The 17,824-nt window shown below is 34.4% G+C and overlaps 3 protein-coding genes across 3 annotated transcripts; 2 read left to right on the top strand and 1 right to left on the bottom strand.

Annotated features, from left to right (window-relative positions):
• Positions 1-4,136: 4,136 nt before the first annotated feature.
• On the top strand, positions 4,137-6,217 carry LOC111207508 (lysine histidine transporter-like 7). The gene is made up of 5 exons (XM_022705638.2): positions 4,137-4,483; positions 4,570-4,703; positions 4,786-5,201; positions 5,301-5,432; positions 5,503-6,217. Exons 1-5 carry the CDS (start codon positions 4,224-4,226, stop codon positions 5,986-5,988), a joined length of 1,428 nt encoding a protein of 475 aa, XP_022561359.1. The 5' UTR covers positions 4,137-4,223; the 3' UTR covers positions 5,989-6,217.
• LOC106351932 lies at positions 6,215-8,914 on the bottom strand. Its single transcript, XM_048763377.1, is given in 3 exon segments — positions 6,215-6,791; positions 6,793-6,927; positions 7,459-8,914. Coding segments are annotated over 3 exon segments (669 nt in total). The 5' UTR covers positions 7,888-8,914; the 3' UTR covers positions 6,215-6,686.
• A 5,968-nt stretch (positions 8,915-14,882) lies between these two features.
• LOC106348129 (acetylserotonin O-methyltransferase-like) lies at positions 14,883-17,281 on the top strand. The gene is made up of 2 exons (XM_013787795.3): positions 14,883-15,699; positions 16,565-17,281. Exons 1-2 carry the CDS (start codon positions 14,917-14,919, stop codon positions 16,883-16,885), a joined length of 1,104 nt encoding a protein of 367 aa, XP_013643249.2. The 5' UTR covers positions 14,883-14,916; the 3' UTR covers positions 16,886-17,281.
• Positions 17,282-17,824: the final 543 nt, after the last annotated feature.

Genomic DNA, 17,824 nt, shown 5'->3' with positions numbered 1-17,824 from the left:
CCCAAACACACCAGGAACACTCAAGAACAATCTTTTGGATCAAATCGGCCAATCCAAGGTTTGTGTCTCTCTTTCTCTCTTGAATTTTCTCTGTGTTTCTCTCTGTGTGAAAGTGAGTAAAAATCGACCAGAATGGCAGAAATGAGAGAGAGAGGACGACTTAAACTGTCCCCACCGACTGGGCGAACAGTTACCAAAAATCACATCCCTTCTTCCCAAAACCGTCCCATAACCGTCCCTTAACCGCCCATTGGCGGTTTCTCCCCTTTTCTTCCTTTGACAAATCGATCACTGAGCCTTAGCTCACACTCTGGAAGCTTGCCCACTCCCTGTCCCAAGCCTAAGACCAATTTGGTCGAACCGTCCCGCACCCGGACCATCGGTTCGCCCAGTAACCGTCCCAGACTCGTCCACACTGATCCGAACCAGAACGCACCGTTCACCGGATTGAGCTGACCTCCAGCTGTTCCCAGCTGAGTGAGCTAGTCCACCAGCTCTCGTGAGCTGAACAGATCTTAGTGAACTGAATACCAGCTGAACCGAGCTGATTGAACTCAAACCAACACTCGTCCAGCTGCCTAAACACTCACTCAACTCCTTTAACCTTGTTTCCATCCTATCCTGGTTAAGTCTCAGCTGACTGATGCCCTTAACCTTCATTTATGGCCATGATACGCTTGTCTTAAGGTCTAATGACCTGACTGGTGTGTCTCCCCGCACCATGGCCCGTCCGGCCGATCCTATCTAGGATCGGGGACATGACAGTCCCGGAGATGCGGTGGTTGAACGTTGATATTGTTCTTGATACCATTCTGGATAACCGTGAAGCATAAAACACTCAGAGACCTCATGTCCTGTGCGTCCACAATGAGTACATGAACGATTAGGATCACGCGAGCGATAACTTGTATTTTCAGTAGTAGAAACGCCTTTGCTTGTCTCTGTTTTTGCTGCAAATCCAAGAACATTTGAGCATTGTTCTGTAGTCTTGGTAGTAGTCATATTTTGTTCTTCTCGAATAACTCGAGAGTAAACAATATTGAGATCAGGTAAGGGATCTTCATCAGTAATACGCGAACGGAGAGACATGAACCGAGAATCATCAAGTCCAAATAAGAACTTATGAACTCGAGCATCTTCACGTTCCTTCTCTATATCTGCAGCCGCAGCGCAAGTACAAGGTCGTGAAGTACGAAGATTTTGTAGCTCTTCCCATAGTAGTCTAGTACAGATTGACCTCCTTGTCTGCAGTTGTTAATTACATCCTGAAGCTGGTGTAGACGAGTACCGTTTTTGACCGAGAAGCGAAAGCGAAGAGTTTCCCAAAGTTTATTTGTTTCAGGAACAAACATGACAGTTGAACGAACTTTGGCATGTATTGATGTTCGAATCCATCTAACAATTATTGAATTAGCAGCTAGCCAGCGAGAACGATCCGGGTCCGTATAGTTGTCACTGCTGAGCTGGACAGCTGTAATTAGAGACCTTGGCTTATCAGATGGGTGTAAGTAGTATGGCGAAGAAGCTGTAACAGCTGATGGTGCCGCAAGAGGTAGATTAGAAGCATCAGTGGATGACGAATTATCATCACCCATCGTTGTAGTAGTAGAACAGAAAGATATGTGTTTAAAAAAAAATTAGGTTAGAATCTTATAACTCTGATACCATGAAATATGTTATGAAAGCGTGAGTTTATTGATTCAATGTCATGAGCATATATACAACATATGAGATCCTAAGTTAGCTAGGTAAAGGTACAATAGAGATAAGTCTAAATCATATATATTAGGAATATGAAATCTTCATGTTTATCCCTTTATCTATCATAAAGCGTCATACTAATCATCAGCACTTGTTAAGAGACTGACCCTCTTTAAGGTACTAATCATCTGCACATGTGATACTTACCCAAAATTACTTAAATTGCGAGCATTCACATGGGCTCACAATTTATGAACCACAACAAATATTTTTATATTTTGCTTTCATTTCCTCCAATAAGATACGAAAATAAAAGATACGTTTACTTATGAATTTTCAATACGTTGATCTATAATCACGATGAAACAACTTAATTAATTAATTTTTATCAAAGAAAACAACTTAATTAAGGAGTATTTTAGAATCATGGACAGTTATTGTAAACTGAAGAAACAATATTACTCGAATAGGCTATAAATATTATATCCAGTTTATTAAAAGATTGAACGTAGTTATCATTTGAGTATACGTAAATTCATAATTATTTACATTTTAGTATATCTATATTTATTTAAATTGAAACTGGAAAGTGAGTTTGGAAAAAAAAGTTTTTATGTATGGAGTAGAAACTGGAAAGTGAGTTTGGAAAAACATATTGCAAATTCTATTTGGTTAAAGGGTACATTTTATTTTCACTATTTTAATATTTACATAGAAATCTGATTAAATATCTCAAGTTTAATGGATATTCAGATACCAACTAGGAGTATTAGGTTAGCTTTAATACAGATAACCCTTTTTTTTCAAAAAAAAAATCTAGCATTTCATTAATCTTCCCAATAGGGCATTTAATACAGATAACTGATCACATAATACCCCCAAAAAGCAAGATACGTGCTTCCTACCAAGCCTAACTTGTCAATACCGATAGTAAAAATGCAATTATCCCTCATTTAATTGGTGACCAACTAGAGTTTAAAACTACTTTCAAATCTTTTTTTTTTTTTGTAAACTAAAAAGGGTTAAGTAACGCCGTCTGTGGAATCGAACCCACGGCCACGGGGTTAAAAACTACTTTCAAATCTTTCGTTCACATAATTAATGTGCAATTTTAATCCTCACTTAAATGTTGTAAAAGTATATGACTAGATGCCGACCCTTTATATTAAAAGTAGAGTCAAAAGCGATTGGATGTATTAAACATTGAGTTATTCTTGGGTTCACCTCCTAGGGTGAACCTCTAGGTTCACCAACCAATAGAATTTCATTATTTCAAATTCGATATCTTTTAAAATAGGAAACAAAATATTATCAAGTTATATTATATTTTTAAAATAAAAAAGTAAAAAAAAATAGTAGTTACAAAAAAAAAAAATTCTAAAATATTGTTAGCGTTGTCAGCAAAACACTAAACCCTAAATCATAATCCCTAAACCCTAAATCTGAAACCCTAAACCCTTGGGTAAACCCTAAACCCTTGGGTAAATCCTAAACCATTGGATAAATCATAAACTCTAAATCAAAAACGCTAAACACTAAAATCCTAAACCCTTGAGTGTTTTAGTGTTTTTGATTTAGAGTTTATGATTTATCCAAGGGTTTAGAGTTTACCCAAGGGTTTAGGGTTTCGGATTTAGGGTTTAGGGTTTAGGGATTAGGATTTAAGGTTTAGTTTTTTCCTGACGACGTTAAATTTTTTTTTTTTGTAATTACTACTATTTTTATTTTTTATTTTTTATCTTTTTACTTTAAAAATATAATATAACTTGACAATATTTTGTTTTCTTTTATAAAAGATATCAAATTTGAAATAACATAATCCAATTGATTGGTGAACCCAAGAATAAGTCTTAAACATTTAAATCGTGTAACCAAAGAGACGAAGGAAGTTCGGCTCAATATTGACGCTTGTTTGACTAGAAGGTCAGCAATTTAAACGCAAACCAGATTAGAAACTTTTGCACCCGACCAGACCCACTTGAGTTATAAAGCCACCACCCAACAAAATCAGAAGACTTCGATTTATACACGTCGCGTGGGTCTCACTTTTCAGTATTTGAAAGTGACATAACTGATTACGTCATTATTCTTATGTCATTATCTTATCACTCCCAGTGTTTATAATTGATTTCTTGTTTCAACTCGCCCACACTCAACATATTGTATATAATTATGATGAATTAATAATGATAATGTGTTATCAATTATAGATAACATGTGCACCAATATTCTTTAAGTATTATTGATTTTATTTGATTTGATTATATAGAGTCCGACCTAAGGAAAATATATATACAATAATGAAAATGTACTTAAGAGACGAAATTTTAAATGACCTCTATAAAATACTCCCAAGTAAATTTAATAACGCAGCTTCCCAATTACGCACGTTCCCGATAATTTAACTATATAATCCAGTGAATGGAGAGGAAGAATGCATAGCTCATTCAATTTGTGGCTGTACGTTGAATCCTCGAGAGAGAGAGAGAGAGAAACAAAAAGGGTTTTTAATATTTTATACAATGTCAAAAAAAGCATTGGCCACATTGTTTGATTTAGAATCACAAGAACGTGGTGGTTCTCCTTCATTTATGTCACAAACACTCTCCAAGGATCCACAGCCAACCTCCGACGGAGATGGTGGGCGGATTCCGTTAGAAGAGTGGCTGCCGATCACAGAATCAAGAAAAGGGAATGTTTATACGGCAACGTTTCATCTTTTCTGCTCGGGACTTGGTTTACAAGTTCTTCTTCTTCCTGCAGCTTTCGCAGCACTAGGATGGTAAAATCCCATTTCAAATAAAACTTTTCTCTTTTAATTAACTTCTCTTTCAATTCTTACCATAATCAGAAAGTTTTTTTTTCCAGGGTATGGGGAGTGATAATTTTAACGGTTGGATTTGCATGGAAACTTTACACGATATGGCTTCTTGTTCATCTCCACGAAGCCGTACACGGAATACGTTTCAGCAGATACTTGAGACTCGCAATTGCTTCATTCGGTAAATACTAAATTCTTTAGAACTTTGTCGTTTTTTTGTCATACAACAATTTTAACGTTATGCCACGATAACAATATAATAGGTGTGAAGCTGGGGAAACTTCTTGGAATATTCCCTGTGATGTATCTCTCAGGAGGAGCTTGTTCGATTCTGGTTATAACCGGTGGAAAAACAATAAAACAACTTGTACACATTATGTCTGAAGATGGCAAAGTGCCACTTACTACCTTGCAATGCTTCGTGATCTTCAGCTGCCTCGCAGTGGTCATGTGTCAGTTTCCAAATCTAAATTCTCTTTTTGGACTCTCGTTGATCGGTGGTGTTATGGCCATAGCATACTGCACCGCAATCTGGAGTTTACCTTTAGCTAGTATTCCGCATAGGAATCAAAACAATATCTCTTACGCTACAAAGGATACAAGTTTCGATACCATTTTTAACGCCATTGGATTGATAGCTATATCATTTCGCGGGAACAACCTCATCCTCGAGATACAGGTCTTAAGATAATACTAAGAAAAATAGCATTTTAAAACTTATTTATATACAACTTTAATTAGGATAGTATTGACAAGGTTTCTTGTGATATTTTTGTAGGGTACTCTTCCTTCCGATTCAAAGAATCCTTCGAGAAAGACAATGTGGAGAGCTGTGGTGATCTCTCATGTGTTCATTGCAGTTTGTATGTTTCTAGTAGCCATTGTTGTATATTGGGCATACGGTGACAAGGTATGTCAAAATCCAACACATTATTGCTTTTATGTGTTTGAACTTTAATATTAATTCTTATATATGATAGATACCGGCCACAGGAGGTCCAATAGGCAACTACTTGGAACTTTACGAACAAGACTACTCAAAACGAGCCGCTTGTTTCATACACATCACGTTCATCATCAACTGCTTATGTTCATATCCGATAAACTTAATGCCAGCTTGTGACAACGCAGAGATGGTGTACACGACCAAGAGACACAAGCCTTGCTCCGTCTTTGTCCGGATGATGTTTCGTGTGTTCTTGTGTTTGGTTTGTTTCTTTGTAGCCGTTGGATTCACGTTCTTGCCTTATCTCGCGGTTCTTATTGGAGCTATAGGCTTGCTGGTTACATTTACATACCCGTGTTTCATGTGGATCTCTATTAAACAGCCCCAAAGGGAAAGTCTGATGTGGTGGTTCAACGTATCGGTGGGAAGCATAGGAGCGTCTTTCAGCGTTTTGTTTGTGGTTGCATCGGCTCTGCGCTTGGCTGATAAGGGTTTACATGCAAACTTCTTCAATCCCTGAAGTATTCCGTCACAGGATGTTCAAGTAGGAACCTAATGACCACTAGGCATGGAGATTAAGAAAACGGCAGCGTATTGAATCCCCACCAACGTTTCAACTCTTTTATTTACACAAAAAGATAACAAAATCATTATATTTTATATTTTATGGATAAAAATTAACGGAAATAATTGAATTTTGTAATTATGATTATTCAAAGATTTCTCACAAAAAAAGGAAATAATGATTATCGATCAAATATAGTAGTATAAAAAAATTAATTACAACCCTATTTATATTGGTCCAGACCTTCACACGTATATATCTCATCAAAATAATTTAATCTTCCCTAATAAACATAAAGAACTGATTTCGCTGCTGATTTTCTATCAATGATCAGAGCAAGACTTCAAGAAATCAATTTTCTTGCCAAGTTTATCGCCATGGAAAGTGATGCTGCATCTCATGCTCGTGTAGAACTTCGTTTTGACTAATCGGCCGAGCACATAGGCCCGTGATCGCAACGTAAAAGTTAAATTCAAAGGCAAAACAACTCGGTCTGGTTTAGCTCGTTGCGCGTATAGAGCTGGTACGCCTCCGTACAAAGGAATTTGAATGCCTATTACTTTGGTCTCAATGATTCTCTCGGTCTTCCTTCGTTGAGAGAACTTTTCCATCTATTTTTTCTCACAACCAAAAAAACTAAAGTAGTTCATAAATCATATAACCGGCCGGTTCAAGCAATAAGATGTGAAATTGTTTACCTGGCCGGAGGCGAGGATGAGTTGGTAATAGCTGAGCTGGAGGGGAGAGGAGGGGAGAGGAGGTGACATGGACTGTGAAGAAAGTCGCAGGGTTTTTGTATAACATCGTGACCGTTGAATTTAGAGTGAGCATATCTGTGAGCACTCCCGATGCGTCGTTCCCGGATTGCACGTTCAAGCTCTCGATTACCATCCCCTGAATGTACAGATAACATTACATGAACACCTTTTTAATTACAGTTTTGTGATAGAAATTTAATTTCACACAATATGTTTTGTTAAAGTAATACATATATGCAAACATTCTGTGAACGAATAATACTTATTCTTTTTATAATACTTTTTAACTTTTTTTTGTAACACTTATAATACTTTTTAACATTATAATACTTTGATAATACTTAAAAATATATGTATTACATATTCATTTTTCCGTATATTTATTTATATAATTCTTCATATTAAATTTTTAAACTCCACAAAATACACTTATTGTGGCATCATTGTCATTTGAATATCTGATTATGTTTATTTTTATGTTTTTAATTCATTTTGGAAGTTATACTACATGTTAAGAAAAACAACAATCAAAACGTAAAACTAATTTCGCTTTCACACTTCACAAAATATAATTACGAAAACAGAGAAATATTTTATCTCTAGAGAATGTAATAATTTTCACAAGAGCAAAATTTATTTCCGGAACAGTCAAAGCTCTATGAATTACCTTCAAAGTGACAATAGGTGAGAAAGATTTGGAAACTCCCCACAAAATGAGACAGAAGATAGTGAAGGCCAGCACAAACGTAAACAACAAGCAAGTGTAAAACCTCGTTCTCCTTCCTCTTTTCTCATCCGAACCGTCTACTTCATCGTAATCGTCATCATCCTCGTCGATTGTTTGGTCATGATCATGCACTTGGAGACTACTGTATCCGTTTCTCAATGGTCCTGAGGACCGTAGAGTCGAAGGTGACACGGCCACAGACTCATGGTTGTAGTGACTGACCTGGCCCTGTCGGTTAACGGGTGATCCGAACGGGCTAAGACCCGATCCGGTTGATATCTTGTCTACGTCTGTGTTCGGTGGGCTCTGCACAAAGTAGACTGGACTTACCGTCTGTGGCAGAGAAGATTTAGCCGGCCACGTCGTCATCTCTTCCTATTAGTTATAGGTCTTGCTTCCCAATAATACTTTTGATTTGCTTTAGGATTTTAATATTTTGGTTATGACCTTGTATTTAGAAGGTTGGGAAATGTAATGGGAAATAAGTGCAGGATACAAATTTCTTCTGAGAGTAACGGATGATGCTGACCAAGAAAAGAAAACTATAATCAAGGAAACTTCAATTCAAACTTAAATTTGAAAATTAAATGGCCAATCAAAGTGTGCTTTTGTTACAAATAAACTATTTTATATTATTTTCTCTAATAAGCTAATTTTAAAAATATATATTTAGTACATCGAACTCTGAAATGTTACATATGAGTACAATGTTAAATTATTTGGTGGCCAACGGAGATCGAACTGCGGTTTATCGTATTGGAATTATCCCTCAAGTGTTACTAGTCCAAGTTCGTTGGTTCTCAAAATGCAAATTAGATCATATACAAAGCTTAAGCTTTATATTATTTGGTCAAAATTGTGGTTGCAGATTAGACAGTCGACTGAAACGTTCTATGTTTTTATTTATAGTTGAACTAAAAATGTTATTTCTTAGTTTGTTCCTACATGGAAAATAAATAAGCCTTATGTATTTCGAATTAATTTCCTTACATCAACTGCGAATAATATCGTGCCTTCAAGTCCACCATTAAAGTCGTTGTTTTACTTTGAAAATAAAGATAGATTTTTTAATAATCAGAAATATCTTTTAGTGGTCCATAACATTTGGTTTATTGTCAATTTTAGACACTTGAAGATATTTCATGAGCGTTCCAAAAAAAAAAGATATTTCATGCAAAGAGTTGGTTTGGTTCTGGTCTGGCTATCGGACTCAGTTTAGCAACTTGATTGATATATTCAGTTTTTAAGAAGTCTTTTTGCAAGTTAGCTAAGGAGCAATGTACTTTCCGGAATTTCCAGGGAGCTATATACAAATGTAGCGCTGGACCCTTTGGTTGATGCACAAAAATTCTGATCAATACTAAATAGTTTGTGTCTGGTGTGTTTTTTGAAATACCTGAAGTCTGGATTGTGTATGACAAAGGCCTTCAATAATGGATATTTCATTTTATTGCACCATCTTGCACCAGTTAAACCTGATATACATATATATATATATATATATATATCCTTTGATACTCGATGGGTTTTTCATGATCTTAATGTGAAGAGTGGAGACTATGTTAATCTTCCAACTACTATACCCTATAATCGACTTAGTTTTCAGTGTTCCAATCGCTCTTTTCTACTTAGCTTGATAAGAATATGACCACATTAATTAATGCCCAAATTAGTAACCATGAGGGGAATTTGTATCCAGTTCATTACTGGAAAGTAAACGTTATGTCGGTGCAAAGATGTAAGTGCGGGCAGTTTTCAAGATTCTGGGGCAATTCTGTATCTAAACAAAACTAGTAACATTTTTATTCATCTTTTAGTTCTTCTACTAACTAAGACTTTTTATTCCTTTTGTAATTGAATGCAGAGATCTATTACATTTGAAGAAATATAGTGCAAGTTAAAAAAAATTTCGTAAGTCTTATGACAAAAAACAAAAAGAAACACTATAAAAGTTCTGACGTCTGATTTAGAGCAAAATCTGAGACACATATTTACCTTAGAGTGGTCCTGCATTATGAATACACTACGGGTGTGACTGGTAATCATCATAGGAACAATAGGAAAGGATAGAAAAAGAACGAGTATGAATAAAATTTTAGGAATGATGGTTCCTTATCAAAATTAACGAGAGATTGATTTGTTCTATAATTATCTACAAACAAATGAACGAAAAAAAAAATTTATTCCTCGTAAATGGTAAAAAAATTTAAGGAATATTAAGGAACATAGTGTTTCTGCTCGTTCCATTCCATGGGTCACGGGTTACACCCTACGTACTGCAGTTTTCACGTATAGTTTTCAGGTTAATCTTAAACGACTAGCTGTGATGAATCTAGTGGTCCTAAATTTTCATCCAATCATCCTACGTTATCTTAAACCAGTCAGAAGTAGACCATACGTAAGGACTTTTTTTTTTAACAACAAGATTCGACCATACGCAAGGACTAATTAGCGCAATATTAGTCTTTTAGTGTGGGAAAGATGCATTCAACATAAAGAAATTGTGGATTATGTACTTATATTAATAATATGTATCTAAAACTTCTATATATAAAGTATCAAAAGCATTTTCAATGATGAATCTCTCAAACATAGTCTATCAGATATAATATAATACTCCTTCCGTTTCACTTTAATTGTCGTTTTAGGTTTATGCACACAAATTAAAAAAACATATGATTTTGTATATTTCTAAAACAAAAACACAATTACCTATACACCTAACCATATTTCAACCAATAAAAAAATAAAATGGAGAATCTTATTAATAAATTTTGCATTGAAACTCTAAAACGACACTTATTTTGAAACAAAATGTTTTCCCTACAACGACAATTAAATCGAAACGGAGAGAGTAATAATTTAATACTCTCTCTGTTTTGATATGTAAGTAGTTTTATCAAAAAATGTTTGTTTCACAATGATGTTTACATAATCCAAAGCACCTTTTACATTTATTACATGTTGTGTGACCAATCAAATAATTCATACTTTTTTTTATTATTGGTTGAATTTATGTATTAAATGCTATTTATTCAAAAGTAAAAGTTTTCTTAATATTCACACTTTTAACTAAAACTACTTACAAATAAAAACAGAGGGAGTATAATTTAGATATATAACTAAATTTTTAATAATTAAAAGATAGTTGTATTATTAAGAGACTGACAAAATGTAGAACTGGTTTCTCAAGCTTCTCTAAACATAAGCTATAGAAAATGAATAGCACCAGAAATGCATATGTTAAATTCGGTTAGAGAACTCTTTGGAGTTCTCATGGATGTTAATAATTGTCTATCATTTTTTTTCGACTTTGTTTTTTTCTCATTTATCCTTAGGTATCAAAAATCGGTTGCGGACTATTTGGCAAAGGCCCCTCTCTACTCTACTTCATCATTGTGGTGAACTGATTTCTATTGAATGAATCATTTTGTTTTTCAAAAAAAGAAGGAAAATGATTCGGTTAAGGAAAATTTATATAACCAATCTGTAGTTCAAATGTTTAAGGAAAATTTAAATATTTTAACTAAATTGACTTAAAGTTTACAAAAATAAAAAAATTTAATTTAATTATTTTTGTGTATAATTCTTTTTTTCTGTACTGGAAGTACGTAAACTAACTTTTGAGTAGAGGATCAACATCGGAGAAAGAATTCACCTATCACAATGAATCCAATCCTCTTGAAGAACTTTAAAATTTACAAAATTAATGACAATTATTAGGAGCCCACACAGACATGGTTGGATATGGCTTTTATATTATTCCCTCTTTGTTTCTACTCAAGCTCATGATTCTTCATTTTTTATTTGACAGAAATCCATCAACTGCTTATCAAGTACTCTTAACTTAAAATCTAATTAATTAACAAAAAGATTCAAAACGATATTATGTGTTTATCAAGTGAAATTTAGAACTTTTCTTTTCCTCTATTCAGAACTCCCACCTCAACTCGCATCATCTTTGAGTTTAGTTTCATACTTGAGGTAGTAACTTCATCATCTCCTTGGACCATTATCTTAGCTTTCTGGTAATAGATTATTTCAAAAGACTTATTCTTAGAGCACAAACCCCCGTTACCAAGGGCCACACACTGCAGACAGACCCGTTCATTTCACATAAACAACCAAGAAGTCAAGATGAAACTATATGGGAAAAGTTCACCTTGTAATACAGTTTCTACAGTTGCATTAGGGATAGAAAGGCCCACTACTCTCGCTGATTGTCCGTCATAGTCTCTATGCGTATGACTCAAATTCTCTTGTGGCTTTGACAGGCCTGCAAAACGGACCGAATACATTATAAGTTTCAAAAGAGAGGGTATTAGAGAAGTTTTGCAAATGTCTTTTTTTATTTGATTTGAGAGAGCTTTCTCATTGGTTTCCCAAAAGATGAAAAATCTATACCTCATAGAACATGAACAATCTATATCTACACATGGAAAATGAATGGTGAACTGAAAAATCAATAACTTACACACCGCATCGGGAAGAAGGTCCATGCTTAAGATCCATGTTTTGCATACACGATCGGAAGAATGATGTCACCCACAACGTTTACTTCATGTATTCTTCTTCCAACTGTGCTTTACTCGCCCAGCTTACACTTGGGTCCGTGCATACCCTGTAGTCAGATAGAATCTCAAATTATTATCAAACAACACTATATCAAATCGTTATGAGCGTTAGGGGTTAAACTTAAACTACACCTTGTTATTTATGTGCTAATCTATTTTCATGTCTGAGGAAAAGCGGTTCTTTATATATTCAAGACTTTATTATTGATTGAGGAAGCATACCTGTTTAGATGAGACCAAGAAGTATCTTCGTGAATCTTCGTGAGTGCGTCCGAGCCTCCCAAAAATGGATCAGACGAAACCTTAACTCGCCTTCCTGTGGTCCAAATTTAACATCTCTGAAGAACACCATTTCATCAGTTTTGGCGGAGGGGACACCGGTTCCGCCGCTACGTTTGACCGGCACGTCAGAGCACACAACGGCCTTGCCGGTTGATTTCTTCGACATGGGATCGCCGGAGACAGCTTTGGCGGAAGCAACACCGGTTTGGCCGGTACGTTTGATCGGCCCGACGGAGGAGACACCGTTCTTTCCATTTGGTTTCTTCGATATGAGATCTCCGGAAGCAGGGGATTTGCTGTTGGAATCCATCGATTTGATCGGCTCGGCGGAGGAGACACCGTCCTTACCATTTGGTTTCTTCGAGATAAAATCGCCGGAAACAGAAGATTTGCTGTTGAAATTCATCGCTTGAGAGAATATTTTTGTGTGTGATAAATCTGGGAAGAAGAAGAGTGTTATAAAGAATCTTAGGAGGGGGAAGGCGAAAGGAAGCCATAAATGAGATATTCGGAGTATTCATTGCACAGAGATGGAGTAGCGATTGATCGACAAACCGTTGAAGAATTGGAAACGATGAAGATAGAGATTGTCGAAGAAAATCATCGACCCAGATTCAGCGTTTTAGGGATTATCTTCGGTTGGATTTATGGGCCTGATAATTCAATTCACGGATCACAAAAGAAAGAGCAGCCCAACACGTATGACATGGCAAAAAGAAAATTTCTCATTGATTGATTTTCCATGCTGAAGTGGATAGGCTCAATGGAGCTCAATAGGTATTGCAAAATTAAAGCTTAAATCAGATAAAATAACTCTTAATCATTAGTGTTATATATATATCTTTAAGTTTCATGTATAACAATACAGACCCGGCTTCGAAACCCCGTGTGGCCATCCGGGCTAGCGTTAAATTGCAAGAATACGTAGAGTACCGTATGTCTCATGAGATTAGTCGGTTGACCTCGGTCGCCGGATCTCCACTGTTATAAAAAAAAAGGGTACGTAGACTCAACCACCGATCGTTTCCGACCAAATTTCTAATAAGAGTAATGCTCGTAAACTGACTTGTTTCCCGGCTTCCGGAAGCCCATTTTGAATCTGAATCCGATTAGTATTGTAAGTTTGCTAGGAGTCCACACAAAAAAAATATTATTCATCAAGGGCTAACATCCCATTTTTACAGATTTAGGCTTTTAGCAGAAACTCCAAACAAAGACTGAAAGACAAATAATTCATATATCTCCTATATATTAATTTAGTAACATTACAACTTTTGTTTGTAGTCATGTGTCATCAATAAAATGATTATTAGAATCATTAGAGAAATATGTTGGTTCATCTAATTATATAATAATTTTTTTATTAAACTAACCAATTATTTATTATTAATGTTATTTATTATTTTCTTAACTAAAAGTAACGGAATTGCCTAATGTGGCTAAAGTATATATGACAATTAATGATTTTGAATAATATAGATTTGGTAAGAATTGGTGTATCCTTCTATCATTTTGTTTAATTTTAAACTATTAAAATAAATGTAACAGCCACATTAACCATATAATAAAAATTTAGATTTTTCTATATATGTTATATTTTGAATTTTTAAAAACGACTATAAATTACTAAAACTGTTAAAAGTCTCACATTCAAATTTTGTGATCCACGGTTTAAATTTTTTGTTATGACAAGATACAAATGATTACAAAATCATATAAGTAAAAAGTCTAATTTAATAAATTATTAAGATTAAAAGATCTATATATATATATATCATTTTAAATCAAACTATATACCATATAAAATTCATAAATATTTTAATTTCGAAATTTACTTTGAACAATTTTTTTTGATAAAAGCTTTGAACAAACATTAACAACTTATTTTTTAAAAAACTATAACTTACTAAAACTATTAATCCTACAATAAAAAATTTGTGATCAGTAATTTAAAGTTTTTGCTATAAAATATACAAATGATCAAAAAACGTATGAGTAGAAAGTATCGTTTAATAGATATTAATATCAAAAATATACTATATATGTTAATATCATTTAAATTTAATTATATATCCTATCAAATAGAAGAAAAATTGTTTTGATTAATAAAATTTATATGTTTGCACCAATTTAATTTTATATGTAATAGTTACTGAATTTTTAATTATTCAATATATTTATTATGTCATAATATATAAATAACAAGGCGCGGATCTTTAACCTAGTAATAATATTATTCGACAGTGATAAACTAAGAAAATCAACAAACAAGTGGTCATATCTTATTTCCTCATAAAAAGTTCTAATAACTGAATCGATATAGTTCCTGAATGACAATACTGATCGGAAGATTCGGAACATTAAATCCATTTTAAACATGTGGGTTCTTCCTATGTGGTCCCGAAATTACTATTGTTTTTATTTTACAAGCCAAAATTACTATAATCTCTTACAAGCCAAATTATCATTATACCCTCATTCTATAAACACTATAAAAAAAACCCTAGCCCCTCAACCACAAATCACTCATCATAGAAACGAAATGGAAAAAAGTAAAAGAAACTTATTAGACGAAGAAGCTAAAGCTTCTCTAGACATCTGGAGATATGTCTTCGGCTTTGCAGATATAGCAGCTGCAAAGTGTGCCATCGATCTTAAGATACCAGAAGCCATTGAAAACCACCCTTCCTCGCTGCCGGTGACACTAGCTGAGCTCTCCGTCGCAGTCTCTGCCTCTCCGTCACATCTCCACCGTATAATGAGGTTTCTTGTGCACCAAGGAATTTTTAAACAAGTTCCCATAAAAGATGGTCTAGCCACAGGCTACACTAACACGCCACTCTCTCGCCTTATGATGATCACAAAACGTGACGGCAAGTCTCTGGCTCCTTTCGTTCTCTTCGAAACAAGTCCCGAGATGCTAGCTCCATGGTTAAGACTGAGCTCAATTGTCGCTTCTCCGGCCAACGGTTCACATCCACCACCGTTTGATGCGGTGCACGGTAAAGATGTGTGGGCTTTAGCAGAGGATAATCCATGCCTCAGCCATATGATCAATGAGGCCATGGCTTGTCACACAAGGCGCGTGGTGCCACGTGTTGCCAGAGCTTGTCACGACTTGTTCGAAGGCGTAGCTACGGTGGTGGACGTAGGAGGCTGTACCGGAGAGACGCTGGGAATATTGGTTAAGGAGTTTCCTTGGATCAAAGGATTTAACTTTGATCTTCCTCATGTTATCCAAGTTGCTCAAGTCTTGGATGGTGTTGAGAATGTTGGAGGCGATATGTTTGATTCTGTTCCCAAATGTGACGCCGTTTTCATCAAGGTTAAGTTCATTTACATACTCTATATTCTTTTGATTAACATTCGTCCATTATTGACATGAATAATTCATGCCAGAAAAAAAAAACTATTCGTCCATTATTATTCGGTGTTTTTTTTTTCTTACATCTTTCATTTAGTTCCAAAATCAAACTTTCAACATACAGTATCAGACAAAACTTTTTTTTTTTGATCAATCAGTATCAGACAAACTAAAATGCATATTTGAGAACTAAGATTATTTTTAGTAATCTTGTGAAATATCATCATTCTTTTCACTTTGCAGTAAGCCTCGAACGAATTAAGCTATATATACGTTATGATATGAAAAAAAAAATTATTATATGATTTTTTAATTCGTATGTCGATAACCTTTGTGTATGCATTTATTTAAATTTATTAGTGTGTTGACAGCATGAGAAACAAATAATCTAATTAAAGTCTATAAGAAATGTATTACTTTTATTGTTTCGCATATAGAGAATTTGGAGCCACTATCTCTACTGTCAATTAAATAAAGCAACCACTACCAGTTTTCCCAGATATTAACCAATACACAATGAGGACACATCCTTTTGAAAAACAAACACTTTCTTTTGAGAATGAAGCGTAACAGATGAAAAACTTGTCCGTATATTTTGTAGATAAAAGGTTGAAATTGGGCTATTTAATGTATATTCTCTGAAAAAAATTGGACAACTTTTTCCACCAAATTATTTCTTTAACTGATGGCCTATTCGTTCTTTATTTTCTTTGTAAGACTCTTTGAAATATGAGAGCCTTATATAAAAACTCTAAGGCTTCAATCATATTCTAAAGCATGATATTGACTAGTTATCTGATACTTAAACTGTGGAATATGATGACAGTGGGTGTTACATGATTGGGGAGATAAAGATTGCATAAGACTATTGAAGAATTGCAAAGAAGCTGTCCCACCAAATATCGGGAAAGTGTTGATAGTGGAATCTGTAATCAGAGAGAAGAAAAAGGCGATGATAGTGGAAGACAGAGATGAGAAGTTAGAGCATGTGAGATTGATGCTTGATATGGTGATGATGGCACACACAAGCACAGGCAAAGAACGGACTTTGAAAGAGTGGGACTTTGTCCTTAACGAAGCTGGTTTTGAGCGATATGAAGTTAGGGATATTGATGATGTTCAGTGTGTTATCATCGCATATCGGTAATAAAAGGAAGATGTGAAAGGGTTAATCCAAGCTGAGGAAGAGCTAAACCAAAATTTACTTCGAGAAAATTGAATCTATTTGCGGTTATCGGTTAAGTGGTACGCGTGAGAAGTTATAGCTAAGTGTGAATGGTTGTGTCGTGTCAGAATAATCAAGGCTTGTTTCAGTATCAGTTATGTTGTGTCGTAATAATCAAGGCTTGTTTCAGTACCAGCCATGTTGTGTTGTGTGTTGTTCTTTTTTTAGTAACCGAATTGTTGCGTGTTGTTCTTTGTATTTCCACTTGTTTTTGTATTAATCTCGTTGATTAAGGAGGTGCTATTGAATGTGGTATACTGACTTGCACTTAAAACTTCTTTATTGTAATAGATATATTTATTTATTTCTTTGAGTATTGTTCTTTTCCTTTGAGTTTGAATTATATTATACATGTTATCATTTTATTATCTTTGTTCATGTGATTTTTGTAGTATATTGGTCATCAATAATTAAAAATTATAGAGCAATTATCTCAAATAGCATTTTTTTAAGTTTTCATCACAAAAAAATAGCCCTCAAGAAAGAAAATGATCAAAAAGCCCATTTTTATTTTGAAATTTATAATTTTTATTTTTTATTTTTTTAAATTTGAAACTTTATCCCCAAAACCCTATTCCTTAACTCTAAACTCTAAGTCTATATTAGTTAAATTTAAGGTAAAAATACATTTTTACCTTTTAATAAAATTTATTTTGGTCATTTTCTTCATTGACGGTTATTTTTGTGACAAAAACTTAAAAAAGACTATTCTATGGAATTTCTAGAAATTATATTAAAAAAAACACTTAAAAAGAATCTGATCGCATAAAAAAATAAAAGAAGAAAGTGAAACCTAGACAAATAACGATAATGGTGGAATTAGAAAATGAAAAAGATAGTGAGATTATTGAAGGATACTAA

The sequence above is a fragment of the Brassica napus genome, chromosome C7 (genome assembly GCF_020379485.1).
Source record: "Brassica napus cultivar Da-Ae chromosome C7, Da-Ae, whole genome shotgun sequence".
NCBI lineage: Eukaryota > Viridiplantae > Streptophyta > Magnoliopsida > Brassicales > Brassicaceae > Brassica > Brassica napus.
This window is presented reverse-complemented; position numbering and strand designations above follow the sequence as displayed.

Bases quoted from the DNA above. Each gene is read 5' to 3' on its own strand.
- LOC106348129 (XM_013787795.3), top strand. From the start codon at position 14,917: ATGGAAAAAAGTAAAAGAAACTTATTAGACGAAGAAGCTAAAGCTTCT. The intron at 15,700-16,564 runs GTTAAGTTCATT...ATATGATGACAG, and splicing joins GTGACGCCGTTTTCATCAAG to TGGGTGTTACATGATTGGGG.
- LOC111207508 (XM_022705638.2), top strand. From the start codon at position 4,224: ATGTCAAAAAAAGCATTGGCCACATTGTTTGATTTAGAATCACAAGAA. The intron at 4,704-4,785 runs GTAAATACTAAA...ACAATATAATAG, and splicing joins ACTCGCAATTGCTTCATTCG to GTGTGAAGCTGGGGAAACTT. The intron at 5,202-5,300 runs GTCTTAAGATAA...ATATTTTTGTAG, and splicing joins ACCTCATCCTCGAGATACAG to GGTACTCTTCCTTCCGATTC.